A 14387-nucleotide genomic window follows, 5' to 3' on the forward strand; every position below is an offset into this window, starting at 1 on the left:
GTCAAAGAAGGGAGGAGAGATGGAGAGCTTGCAAAAGTGGGAGATTGAAAGTGGGGAGTGATTGTGAGAGAAAAGAGGTGCGATGGAGGGAGGGAGGGAGGAAGAGGAGCAGACAGTCTGGTGGATGGGCAAAAGGACAAAGAGAAAAAAAGAAGCGAGTGAGAAGGAGAGGGCTGGTTAGACTTGGACACACTAAGCTGCGTGAAGATCTCAGGTCTTAAGAGAGAGAGTTACTAGGATGCCAAAGCGCAGCTTTTGTGGAGAAGACAGAACCAGGAAGGGCTTAAGGAAAGTGAAGAGAGGGGAGGAGGAGAGGGGAGGCCGTCTCGTGGAGCGAGGCTAGCGCAGAGAGGGAGGAGAGAGGGAGAGGAGGGGGCGAGCTATTTAAACGCTGGAGCAGGACCGCGCAGCCCAAGCGCTCAACTCCCTGAGTGAAGGTAGGACAGGGAGAGGAAGCTACAGAAGACCTGAGCTTCTCACATACTTTTTCACACTTTGACACGCGCTGCTGTAGCCACTTTTGGACTTTTGAGTCATCCGTGAAGTCCAGAAGCTTCTGCCCGGAATCCAGCTACCTGCATCTTCTTTGCTCCCGGCGCTCTCCTCCAATCCATACTCTCGCCCGTCACGCTTTGAGGGCAGATGGCCGCGGCGTGGGCCTCTCTCGGGGGCGCCTTCGGCTGTGCCCTGCTGGCCCTGGTCCTGGGGAGCAGCAACGTGGACTTTGGGGTGCCCCCTGCAAGCTTTTACCCCCGGTTCAACCCCTTTTTCTTCCTGTGCACCCATCACGCAGAGATGGATGGAGTTGGGGTGACTGAAGGTGGGGCTGAGGTGCTGCTCACCCTCCAGATTATGGGTAGCCCCACTGCCTACACCCCGGGACAGGAATACCAAGGTGTGTCCACTTTTTTTTTTTTTTTTTAAATGTGGAATAAAACTCTCACTGTTGATATGCATTCACTTTTCTGATTGTCAAGTTTACTTTTATTAATTGAATGATTTATTACTTATTATTTAAAAATGTATTAAGAAAGTTAAATTATAAATTCTTTAATTATTTTCAGATTTTTTACAATTAATTGAATTATTGAATGACTATTGATGAAAATCGATCCATTTTCTATGATCAGTTAAATTCTCATTGCTAAAAAAAAAATTCATATGAAGGATGAAGAACTAACACATACAGTTAAAAAAAAAATCCACTTTAATCGGATAACTTTTTTCCCTTTTGTTGCAACCTGTTAGTGGAAATCTGGTCCAGTGAGTGATGAACCAACACAAATTTTTTTTTTTGGGAGGGGGGGCATTGTTTATGTAACTAAAAAAAAAAGAATAGCAATAATGATTTGGACTTGTTTAATGCGCTGAACAGCTTGGGTGCTTGACTAACCTGTGATCGGGATGCTCCGTGCGTAGGCAGCTTCTCCACAGTATCGGAGAACTGAACGAGAGAGAGAGAGAGAGAGAGCGCAAATGTGTGTGTGTGACTGTGTGTGTGTGTGCGTGAGTGCGTGCGTGCGTGTGTTTGCATAAGTGTGAGTGGCAACGGACAAAGTGACAAATGATCAGTCCAAACTGCTAAAGATTTAAATTGAGTTAAACTGTTCTTGGGATGCGGGTGGCGACCCATTAATCGGCCTTCTCCTTCTCCAATGCTTGCTTGCGGAAAAGTGATCCCATGTGACCGCTGCCGTGCACTCCGGCTCTCGTAACTTACTGAACACTGGGGACAGTGACCCTCACGGGTCAGCGCAGTTCTACAGAGGTCACATTCCCATGCTACTGTCCTCTCCTCAAAAGTCATGCGTACACAAATTTTGATTTATATTACAAATAAGTTCCAAATAAAATAATCTCTGGTTTCATTTGATTACTCGCGGCTGACTTCTAACACTCGTCCTTGCTTGATTAGCCATATTGTGTTATCTGAGCAAATAAACTTCTTGAATCCAAACAGCATCTGTTCAACACAGTTTGTTATGAAAGAAGTGATGAAGGCCAAGAAAAGCCACTCGTCTGGAAGAATCAGTCTTTCCCTGGAAATTACCCAAAGATCAAGGCTTGAGTCAAGGACCTTTTAACCGGGACTGGGTTTGGAGGGAGAGATTTGAATAACTGGCTGCTGGATGGAAGTGATGGTGCGCACAGAGGGGTTTAAATAATTAGCATTAGAAACAAAGTGGACCGAGAAGAGGGAGAGATTTAAATACGACCACGGAATGGGGGGGGGGGGGGGATTTGAATGACGATGAGAGGATTGAGCAGATGAGATAGGAGCAGCGTGGCTTACATGGAAAAAAAACCTTCTAAGCTGCTCACTTTTCTTTTTTGTCCTGTTTTTTTTTTTGCTGGATGGCGATTCATTGTTAAGTTTCTGTAGTTTTGACCAGAGAGGCTGAACAAGTGAAACATGGTAACCAAATTTGAGCAAATTTTTTTTTTTGGCTCTTCTTACTTGACGGTGTGCTCTCTCGCAGTTCAAAAATGTCGGAGTGGAAAGGATATTGAGGTTTCTTTCGGTGACAAATAACAATCCTTCCTGGTAACATAGCGTACATATTAAGGCTCACTATTATTATTTTGTGTTAATTTGCAGATACATAGCTGCCATCTATTTAGCTTGGCTTGATCCAAATTGCTTTTAGGAGCTCAACGGCCCCCACTTTTGGATTACATGTAGTTTAATCACCTAAAAGCAACGTGTGATCTAAGCAGTAAGCGAGCTGCGTGAGGAAATGGTGGGAGGCAGGCATCAAAAGCTGCCGGCCAGCCATGTGCTCGGCGAAGTCAAAGAAATACTTTCAACCAAGGAACACGGATGACCCAAATGAATTGGTGAACCTTTTACAGACAAGAGGTGAAAGTCTCACAAACATCCGAAGTCGAAGTAAGACTTCGCGTGGCCCGTTTGCTTTACTATAATTGAGTTTCCGACCTGACCTCTCTGCCTCCTCCTTGTGTTTCTTTAGAGCGATAAGACTGCCATGTGTGGGCAGTGCACTGTGTGTGCGCGCTGTAGATTGCTGTATTAAGTTATCAGAAAGCAATGGGCAAGAAAGGTTACTGCTTGTGCTGCAAGCCCTGCCAGGATTCTGCTGGAAAAACAAAATATGTAGAGAAAGAGTTCTTGGAAACTAAAGAGAAGAAGCAATGAAAAGATTCAGGTCTGCGAGAGACAAAATCGAGTGTCGCTCACACGTACAATCACGCTGCCCTTATCTTCACAAGGGTTGTGCCGTCAGGTCACGTCGGGACCTGAACTTTACTCAAAATAAACAACAGGTCGTTTGCTAAACTTGGAGAGCAGATTGGTTGCTTGCTTTGTTCTCTGCAAAAATCAATTTGCAGTGTTTGGATGGATGAACCAACCCTGGTAGCAATGAATGAATGAGCAAATGAATGAAGAATAAATCTACAATATTAGTAGAAATACAAATAAATAATATAATTAAATGAAATTTAAAATAAAATAAAATAAAATAAATAGAAAGTTTTGTTGTGTTTTTGTGCTGGTCATCAGCAGTAGTGACAAAACTGCAAAAAATAGATATGCTGGAGCAAGAATGGGGCCAGTTGCTTTTTGTTCCGTTGATGGATTTGGTACAGTATGATGATTACACCCTTATTTGACATGATGTGTTCTGTTGTTGCCGAAGTCACAGTTGTGTCATGTTTTTCAAAAGCTGGATATGTCAGGATGTCACTTTTGTCTTCGTGGCATCTAAATTGCTGACTACCAAGTGTTGCCGTCATTTGTATTCATGATCCGTCATGCATGCTATTGACATACACTATTTGTTCCGACACATAATTTGACTCATCACCCACCTTGGATTCATTGTTTCCAATTTGAGTCGTCTGGCTACGCCACAAAAAATTAGTCATTGAAAGCCAGTTCACAGTTTCAATTGAGCCGATTCAATAATTGGAACATTGTTCCACAACTTTTATGCAACATTCCGTATGATAAACAAAATGAGAATTCCTATCATGAATTAGTTTAACACGTCTCCAATCCAGATGTCACATTATATAAAGAGGAGCTGCATGTTTCAACAAATGCTGGAAAGACTTTATTGTTTGTGTCCAAATCATGAACAGACCGAGTGACCGCAGAATGATTCCATGCTTACCCTGGCGACGCTTTCAAAATACAACAAAAAATCCAATTTCTGTTGTGTGAGAACATGTCTGGCATGGACTTGCCTCCATTTTTGCCCTAAATATCTTTAAGGGGAAAAAAACAATTGCTGACCAGTACTTTCTCCACTTGGAGATAAATCTATCTTTTCAAAATCCCATCAGCTCTTCCGCTCCCCACCTGTCTGATGACATTTTTTCCCCGGCAGTTTTCCATGATGAGTTTTGGGTGTCTTCTTGCTTTTTTTATCTGCAACTTATGTCTGTAGAAGTACATAGCCGCCATGTAACAAGTAAAGGTCATCAGCGCAAGGTCTTGTTTAGGCTTTGGAAAAACAGATGTTATCAAACCAACCAGTATCTGGAAAGTCACGGAAGCACAGCTCCTCCTTGGGTTGACAATATGGCACAACTGTCGTCGGATTGATTTTTTATTTTTTTGGGGTGCTGCATGGTTTGGGATTTTTTAAAAACATTTTTTTTTAGGTCAGCTCCTCTTTTTCTCTCTCCAGCATCTCATACTAACTTAAAAGAGCTGTTGCAAGAATTGGTCTGTGAACCAACAAAAGGCTGGCCTAGTTTGCAAGCAGTCATGCAATTTTTGGGGTACGGACGAGACCGAAAGGCAGGCAAGTGGAAAGGGGACACTTGGGCTAATGGTTTAATGGGACTCTCTTGTGAGCAAAAGGAAAACCAACACGCTGCGCACGTTGCTGCACTTTAAAGTGTACCAAAGCTTTTGAATTCATTAACTTCCACGCTCTTCAGTCACTCAGCCTCACGCTGTTTTGTCTGAATAGCTCACTTTGCTGAGTCGAGGGAAGTATGTCAAGTGCACTCCTGTTTGTGTGGGCGTGTCGCGTGAGCTTTGGGTGTTACGTCGACGATGAATGATGAAGCGTTGTGATGTGTTCCTTTCTTTTGTGCCGATGAGCAGATGGGCGACAAATGAGAATGGATACGCGTTTGGAATCTTCCCTTTGTCACACATGCATGCTCGGCTCGGCCATGCACGCAGCTTTCGGTTCGTAGTGGGCGATCCATCATTACAAAGAGGCAGGTCAGATGTTCCGCTAGCCCAACAGATATGTCCTGATTAGCAGGCTTTTACAATTTGTTATGTAGCAAGGCTTTTATTTTCCCCCAGTTGATTGACTTTTATGTCAAGTGGCAGTCAGTAGACGAACTGATGTATTCCTGAAAGAATCGTCTCCAATCACTCAATTTAGTGCAGGAAAAGCAAGAAGCCATTGAGTGCATCCCTCCGAGAAGAGGTGTGTTCCTCGTCTGGTTTTATTTAGGCAAGCGGCACTGAGCTCTTACATTTTTTATTGTCCGTTTCTTCAATGGAGTCTTTTTTTTTTCTCTCTTTCAGGCAAAGCATGCGAGCTCTTAACAAGCAAATGCAAATTGTGTTTTCAGTAACTTCCATGAGTGGGCAGATGAGTGGGTGGAAGTACTTTGGGGATGTTGAAGAGCGTGCGTGTCTGTTGACTGACTGCGCAGATGCAAGGACGCCATAGTTTAAGCACGCACTTGCTTCCCTTGTGTCATTTTGTGGCTCGTGGATTGTGTTTAAGGCAAGTGTAAGCATTCACAAAACATTCACAACTCATCCAAAATATATTAGAATAATATTTTCAGCACATTACAGTTTGAATGCTGAAAAGCATCGTTGATTATCATGAAGTCCTTCACTTCTTGGAAGTAATGTGGGGACAGAACATTGGTATTGATTTCGGAAAAAAAAAAAATCAACCATATTTGGACATAAGAGCGTTTTAGTTGGCCCTTTACCTCCTCTTGGTGGATTCGACTCCTCCCTTTACCACTTCTTCTTCCACTTTGGAATCTGGGACCTCCCTCCGGTGCCTTTATTGTCATTTTTAGTAATCCCGTTTTGGGATGGGGGGGGGCAATGTGTCGTCTGTGCCGATCGCATTCGACGTGGTTCAACTAGCTGGGTGCCGGTGACTCGGCGCGTGGCGCTGGCGGATTAGCCTTCGCCTCGCACCCCCCCTTTTTTTTTTTCCAGCATCACCCCTTCCCTTACAAAAAGCCTGGCCCGCTCAGGCTCCACTTGGCAGGCTGGCGGAGGCAGATTACACAGCTCACACATCCTCCTGTCCAAAGCGACAGCATGGTTGAGGGGGTTGGTGTTTACAGGGCTCTGCAAAGATATAATTCTCCTAATACTCTGTTGTGAAATACCCCCAATCCCCACATAAACGATATGGTAGCTCCAGAGCCCACAGATTTGTGTCAACGGTCAGCTTATAGGACCTCTTGCAACTAGAAACTTAAGGTTGACTCTTTAAGTAACCCAAAATACGATTTCCAGACCATAAGACCATGTAGCACCGTTTGAAAAGTAAAAATTGAAACTTGATGTACCCTTTACTGAATGGTCACCTGAGAGTTGAAAATTTGAAGTCAATGGTTCAAATCCAGGCTACGGCGTTCTTATGTGGAGCAACACATTAAAAAAAAAAAAAACATATATTTTTTACTAATTTAAAGTTTATACTGTACAGTTGAGAGTTGTATGAAATTCTTCCTTCCACTTAGCCAATCTTCCGTACAGCTTCATGATTGAGCAAATAAATTAGAGTAACGCTAAATGACATCTGTGTGCTGCCTCCAAGGCCTGAAAATATATTTTCCGACTAACTACTATTGAAAGCCATAGTGAAATTTCTGGCTGCGTAATGAATTTCTAGTTGACATCTGTTTTATGAGCTGATTCATTGATTGCACCGAATTACAAATTTATTTCTCCCCACTGTGACGGAACACAAAATTCAAAATAATAAGGTAACCTATCCCTACATATTATTACACAATCTGTGTTGTCACTTGTATTTTGGTCAGGTTAGTTTTAGGGTTAGCGAGTATCCGGTAAAATAGACTGGATTGATAGTCATAAACAATTGGAAGACACTTTGGGGATGTATTTGTGATCACCTACAACTGTGCATTTCAAGTTAACGTCTTTAACATTTCACTTTGTGGTCTTTTCTTGCCTCATGATTTAACGCGAGGGGATGTTGTAAAAGGAAATATTTTTTAAAACAATGGGGCCTTTTATGAACCTGGCTTCAACCGAAGACTTACAGTAACTAAACGACAAGAAATCATTGGAAAATGGAACCTCAAGTATTGGAACCTCAAGTATGATAGCTTTAGCCAGATATTCCTGATGCTTAACTTTATTGAAAATTCAAGTAAGCTTATCAATGAATTTTGGGCTGATCCTAATTCCAAATAAGGATATTCCCACTTTGGCAGAGGTTTGTGCTCAAGTGAGTATGATTCCAGTTTGAATGTTTTTTTTATTTGTGGTATTTTCTCATTTGTGCTGAAATCTATGTTTCCACACAGAATTTTGTCAGCGTTGTGGTTTTGTGTCTTGAGCCAATTTGGTCCTTGACTGTGTTTGTGCATTCCTTTACATTTTGTGCTCGCTGATGGTAATTTAAATTTTGACAGTATTTGTATGCAAGAATACATTCGGATTATTTGTTATATGCCTCTTGTGAGTTTTTGCTTTCATTGACCTCACGATGGCTTCCGTACATGAAGGGGGATATCTAAGGCTGTGCCTTGGTCTGCAGAACACATGGTATTGATCATAAGGACAGCTCACTCTCCAATCCTGGCAGTCAGTCCAAGCAACAGAGGGAACAAATCATCGCGTTCCTGAACCCTAATCCAATATAACCATTTGTAACAAGCGCTAATCCTGCATCTTTTGCTGAATAATATGCAGATTTCTTTTTTTTATATACATGCAGGATATTACTGCCTCAAGTCTCTGATGTTTTGTTGCCTTTGGGTATTATAGGCCCTCTGCCCCTAATTCTCGTGTCATCCCATCAGGATTTAAACTGGGCATATTTTGAATTTCTTTTTTGGGTGATTTTAAACCGTTTTCCGGTGTCTTAATAACATACATATATGTCGCGTGCTTTTTGTCCAAATATTCCAAAGATAAGATATGACAGAACACTTGATAGCAGATGTCTTTAAGCCTCCCAAAATTCGAGCTATATGCTACAATTTTATAAAGTAGAACAGCTGTGGAGTGGAGCTAGCCGCTAGCACGCGGCTAGCTTCTAGCAAGTTGAATAAGGCAAACGGGATCGGCAGCACTTGGGGAAGCGGAACCCGTCGTGTGAAAGATAAAAACCAAATGATCGTAAAGAGAAACTATTTTCCAGATACGTCACAATCAATCTATTCAAAGCTCATGCTAAGCTGCGCTCACAAAACCCATTTAAACTCTGCTTGACTATTGATTATGCATTGATGCATTTGCATTGTACCGCCATCAAGTGTGAACGTTATGTGACACACATCTTGTGTGTGAAGAAGTGGATACTTGTGACTAAATCGCACGCCTCTTTGTCTTCGCGGCTGTCGCAAGGGTGAAGTGACGCCAAACTAAGGAACCTCGTTCGAGATACCGTATTATGTTCTGACTCCACGTTGGAATCTCTGGCACTCAGCTCCTGTAAACTGCTCTCCTGAGATACGTCGTTTGGAGCCTTTTGCAAAAGGTGTCGGAAACGTTGTCATTAAGCAGACCTGTAGAAGCTCCGTGTCCAATAGGTTGCCTTTGATGGCGTGTCTCACGGCAGATGGCAGTGCCAGCAGGCCACGATGTGTGCCAGAAGGTTACGCAATGGAATGAGACCTGACTAGAACACGGCATGACACATACATTCGCTGAGACACACTTCCCACACAGTCCCGAGAAGATACAGTACATCCATACTTGATAATGGATTTTATGGAAGGTGCTGAAATTACCATTTGGATCCTTCCTTGTTCTTAATGGTGCTGTGCACAGGTGACTGAGGGAAGCATTTCAGGAAGCTCACAGTCAAGTGGCGCCGTGACCCTGCTGTCATGGCCGCACAAACAGATGGAATCGTAGCTTCCCCATGGCCTGGTCTCCATTTCCGGGTCCTCTGTGGGCACGTGTGTGTCTGCCTGTGGGATGTGGGTCAGATGGTCAGCTATCTTTATTGAAAGCAATGCCAAGAAAAGCTCCATTCATTTGGAGACGAAAAGGGTGTTCTCTTGGCTACTCTCTTTTTGTGGTTTTTCCGTCTGAGAATATTTGGGTTACTATGCGGCTCTGCAGAACCTTTAACGCGGCGTCTGCGGTGGAGCTTATGAAAGTGGGTGTGTTTGTACACAAGAGTATTAAAAAAGGAAGCATTCAGGACTCGCCAACCACGCCAGGAGGACTTCAATGCGAGCAAACAAGGTTGAAACGTAAATCGGTTCCTCCTACTTTCCAGCACTGCTCTAATCCTTTTCCATGTTGATTCCTAGGAATGAGCCCATGCCAGCAAGCTTTGCCAACCGCACTGGCGAGCAAGCTTTTCAACGCCATCAGGAGACATTATTGTTGTGCTACTTGCCAGTGGCTACTGTTAATCAGGAGCCTAAAAAGGATTTCTTATCCAGCATTCAGTGATCCATTCACATTAGTAAAACCCTCTTTGAATATGCCTAGAAATTTGTATATACTAAATATATGTATATATATAATATATGTGTACCGTAATTTTCGGACCTATAAGTCGCGTTTTTTTTCATAGTTTGGATGGGGGGGGCGACTTATATACATATATATGTTTTTTTTTTCCACTTTTTTGGGCATTTTATGCCTGGTGCGATTTATACTCCGGTGCGACTTATAGTCCGAAAATTACGGTATATATAATATATATGTGTATGAAACATGAGATGAAATTAAGAAAATGAAAATTAAATAATGCGCCACATCCAGTAATTTTATGTAAACTAATTTATTAAGGTGAAGCAAACTAATGACTAAATGGCTGGTTGAATTTGAATTCAAATTTGAAGTTTGCATCATTACTTTTCAGTTCAACTTGAAAGTCTTAGCATGAAATCTGCAAAATTAAAAATGCACAATTTAGTGATTGAATTATTTACATCAGTCCAAGCTAAAATATTGATATCATGAAGGGTATTGAATTTACATATGTGTGCTGTTTTGGTGCGATATGTGCGTGCTGGTATTTTACGCCGTAATATTATTCGTGGTGGTGTTGAAGAAATGTTCAAGGCCCATCAATACTTGAGCAGTGGCGTGGCTGTGTGTGTCTGTAATGAGGCATACCACATCGCATCATCAATATTACATGCGGGCCTAGGGCCACTGGCTCTGCTTTGCTCTGTGCTCAAAATAATACTTGTCCCAGCTGACCAACACGTGTCCACCTTTTGCGGATAAATTATCGTATATTATTGTACTGGCACATTAAAGGAGACATATGTATGTAGCTGACATTCTTCAATCAAAAGACATAAATATCACGATTCTTCAGGGAGCTTCTGTCGATTGTTGTCCCGCCCCCTTTGGTCTGGTTTTGTTGCCACGACAACCAGAGGCGGAGCTAGGGCGTTTCGACTATGCTAGCTGTTCTCAAACTTCCCTGAATCTGAAGTGGAAGACGAGCAAAAAATTAGAAAAAAAAACTTGAAAACGAGATGTACTTCTTGCTTCATTTGACATAATGTCATCTAACTATTGAACCTTTATATCGTAGAAATCATAAGTCAGTAATATAATAGTCAGAAAACAATTTCTTACACACTTTTATTGAAGTAATAATATGGAGGACTACTTAATCCTTTTACTTGTCTGCAGTCTCTTATGTACAATCTTTGGCTGTTCTAACCATCTTGGCTTTGGATAGAGTAGTGACTATGAACGTGATGAACAGGTTGTCACATGATCTGTGTCATGTTTAAATGATGAATGGACAAATATTCACTCCAGATTTTTGGTTGCGTTGAATGAGTCCAACAAAATCCCCCGTTGCTTCACACACACATACACAGCTCGCCACCGTGTTGACTCCCTTTCCTTATGGTTCTTCATTCCCTTCGGCCAAGTGAGGAGTAGTCAAAAATAAAAGTATGGATGGGAATGATAAAAGCAACCATCAAAGGCCGCCAGCCTGCGCCTGAAGATTTGCACGTTTGTGTGTGCGCATGAATAGTCCGCCCTCAGGTAACTTGGACTTGATCAGATTGGCTCATTTGATGGCCTGCAAGTGTGAGATGAGTGTTGATGAGGCTACATGTAAATAATTTAGGTCTTGCATTTGTATTGATCAGGTAGCGCTGCTCTGTGAAGGCATCACCTCCTTTTCAGTGCCTTTTGCCCCTCCCGTTCGAATGTTTTTTTTTTTTTTTTCCCTCGATGGTAACCTTGTGCTCACAGCTGCCCTTACGCCTCCGCATCAAATGGAACAGGTACTCTGCTACAGGGGAGAGAAAAAGTGCAGAAGGCATTATTTGTTTTTTGACACCATGATTTCTCAAATGGGAAATAGCGAATGGAGAGATGGTAAAAAGAGAGAAACCGCAGGCGAAAAAAAACCTTTGTACATGTGCGAGTAACATTCAGCGTGTGTGTCCATAGAGAGTAATGGAGTGTGTGTAACCTTGATGATGTGGGTCAATGGATATGTGGAGATAAGCTCATTGTATGTATGCAACCGGGGCTGACATTGTGCATTACATTTCATCTACCCCTCCATTAAATACAACATGGCGTGGCCTTGGATCAATGTGTCATGTAAACACTGCCAATATGTTTGCTTGCAGCTGTTGAATAGGTGTTTGGGAAGCAAAAAAAAAAATATTCACTGTATAATAAAATTGCTGATATAAATGAGAAGGCCGATTTCCCTCATTCAGTGGTGCTCGAGGTTGACTAAAAGGATGCGGCTGTTGCCAAGCAAAGTAGTTTGCACTAGTCTCATTTTAGCAGACATTTACAAGGTGTGTCTGGAAAGTTCACGTTTGATGACATCAAATTTTTATTACAAATCCAAGCTACAAACTTAATCCTGGCCTTCTCTGTTGCTCCTGAATCTGTTCCTAAAAGGATTCTTCTGGGTTCGCTGTTGGTCTACGTAGCGGCCATCTTGTACATTTGTGGTTGAATGTCAACATATGAACTCCAGCGTCATGAATATGTCAGGACAGAAGAAGACGAAAAATTGCCATGGCTGCAAAGAACAGAATGAGTGGATGAGCTAAATTATTGAGGCGTTCATATAAAGAAGCGACCGGCTGAACTCGACTCTTAAAACGAAGCACATCAGACATTCACCAAAACACAGGACGCACATTCAGAGCCACTCGCACATACACAAACATGAGGCGCCTTATATGTGTAAGACTTAATGGAGTCACCCAGACAGTCAGGGTGGGAGACTGGGCCACACAGTCTGCTCTCCCACATCCAACCTCAGCAAGCCTCAGGAGAAAAAGCGCCCTGAGAGCAAACTGACTTGTTGCCATTTCATAACTAAAAACACATCAACGCCGCGGGTGTCACGGCATTTTCTTATTCCGCAAAATCCAAAGGGGGATTCCGGAGTCAGTCACTGCCGACTGCAGGTTATTTTCTGACTCCTCCTTGTATGGAAGTGTATTTTTTGGGGAGTGGGTTCTTCTCGAGGCCAGACTTCCCCCGGGTTCAGCTCCCTCTCTGTGGTGGTCCCATCAGTCAGGGTCTTTGTTCACATGGTGGATCAATAGTTGACTTGCTGCGGGTGACACTAAGCTGTAGATCTCAACCGCAGAGTTGGCATATTTCACCCTGATGCTGTTTGTGGTGACCCGAAATGACTACAAACCTAATATGATGCTGGGGTTACAGCCAATTAGATCATTAAGATTGTTTATCTTGGGCAATAACCAAAGCATTTTTTTTTCGTTTTGTGTCAAGAAAGATGAGTTTTTATTAAGGGGATTTTTTGTGTCTATATTGAGCCACACAGTAAAATGTTTGTTCAGCCAAACCCTAATCTGAATTCGCTTCAGCTGAGGGTTGCGTAGGTGGGGGTGAAGATGGCTCGGACGGCGATGCGGATAGTTTGACATAGCATAAACAACCGTTTAAATCATTTCAATTTTTGTTTTGAAATCAGGAGACTAGCGAAAACTGTTCAGATATTTCATAAAGATCAATGGTAATAAAATTTGCTGATAACATCTCAGATTTTTTAAAGAAAAGACAATTTGTAATTTGATGCACAATTTGTCTTTACGGGCCGCACAAAATTAATTGGCGGGCCTAATCTGGCCCTTGGGCTTGACACCTTTGGTTTAACTCAACAAAGTGGAAGCACATGAGAAAGGACAACAGATTGCATCAGTCTAAAAAAAAACATTCAAGTTCTTACGGTTCTGCGAATTATTTTGTACAATATCAATGAACAGGATGAATAGACCAAAATAACGCAATGCTCTTCTCTCCCTAGTGACCATCTCGACCAGCGTGTCCTTCGACGGTCTGTTAGTGACGGGCCTGTACACCTCCACACCCGTCCAGTCTGCTCCCATCCCAGCACCGGCTGCTTTTGGCTTCGGTAAGTCTGACATGCGACCCTCAGTGTGACGTCCTCAGCTGTGATCTGAGCTCCAACATGCTCAGCTTAACAGCCCCTCACTGATGATGAAGTTTCACAGGGTGCACGACCCGGCTCAGTGATCCACATCCGTTCCCAGAACGAGTAGAGTCTTATGTCATCTGGGCGAGAAGAAAAGCTAAATATGATGACTGGTCTTTTGAGAATTGAAGCACAGTGTACTAGTGACTAGCATGTCTGCCTCACAGTTCGGAGTTTCCAGGTTCCAATCGTTCAAGGAGGAATTTCTTGCAAAGGTCCAGGGATACTTTCAATGACTTTCATGCAGCTGGCCCGCCTCATTTGTATTTCTTGTCAGTTCCCCCAATTAACTGGTGGAAGACGGACTGGTTTGGGGCGTAGTCTACCCGGATCGCAAAGTCATCTGGAAAAAACATTGCTTCATTTTAGACTGTTCGCTCCTTTATTTACTACAATGTCTATTGAGTCTTGGGTGTGAATATATTTTAAATATCTTCACACAGCTGAATGGAAACCCACCTTGACCTATTTCCAGACAAACAAAGAGAAAGCTAAAAGTCCGTCAAGTGTGAATAGATGAAGCCCTTGAGTCTTCTGGAGCTCTCCCGAGGCCATTTGACCAACAATGAAGTCGTCCTTGGAGAAGATGCAGAATGGCCCAGAATAAATGCCCGGGTGCCTCCTTTATCCATTTTTACTCTGGAAAGTGGAATGCTGACATCTTTTGGTTCACTCCCTAATTTGGAAAAAAAAGAAAATGTTTCAAAATATGGGCAATAGCTCATAAAGCCG

General features: G+C 42.6%; 1 protein-coding gene across 2 annotated transcripts in view; it reads left to right on the plus strand.

The window, feature by feature from the left end:
- The first annotated feature begins 341 nt into the window (after positions 1 to 341).
- The window catches only part of reln (reelin), a 61299-nt gene continuing 47253 nt past the window's right edge, over positions 342 to 14387 (plus strand). The window contains exons 1-2 of one of the 2 annotated variants that reach the window (XM_061282504.1): positions 342 to 895; positions 13467 to 13574. In XM_061282504.1, coding sequence (XP_061138488.1) covers positions 643 to 895; positions 13467 to 13574 — 361 coding nt within the window. In that variant the 5' untranslated portion in view covers positions 342 to 642. The remainder of the gene's footprint in view (positions 896 to 13466; positions 13575 to 14387) is intronic. The other variant, XM_061282505.1, reaches the window with a different exon arrangement.

Source organism: Syngnathus typhle, linkage group LG7, assembly GCF_033458585.1.
Source record: "Syngnathus typhle isolate RoL2023-S1 ecotype Sweden linkage group LG7, RoL_Styp_1.0, whole genome shotgun sequence".
Taxonomy (NCBI): domain Eukaryota; kingdom Metazoa; phylum Chordata; class Actinopteri; order Syngnathiformes; family Syngnathidae; genus Syngnathus; species Syngnathus typhle.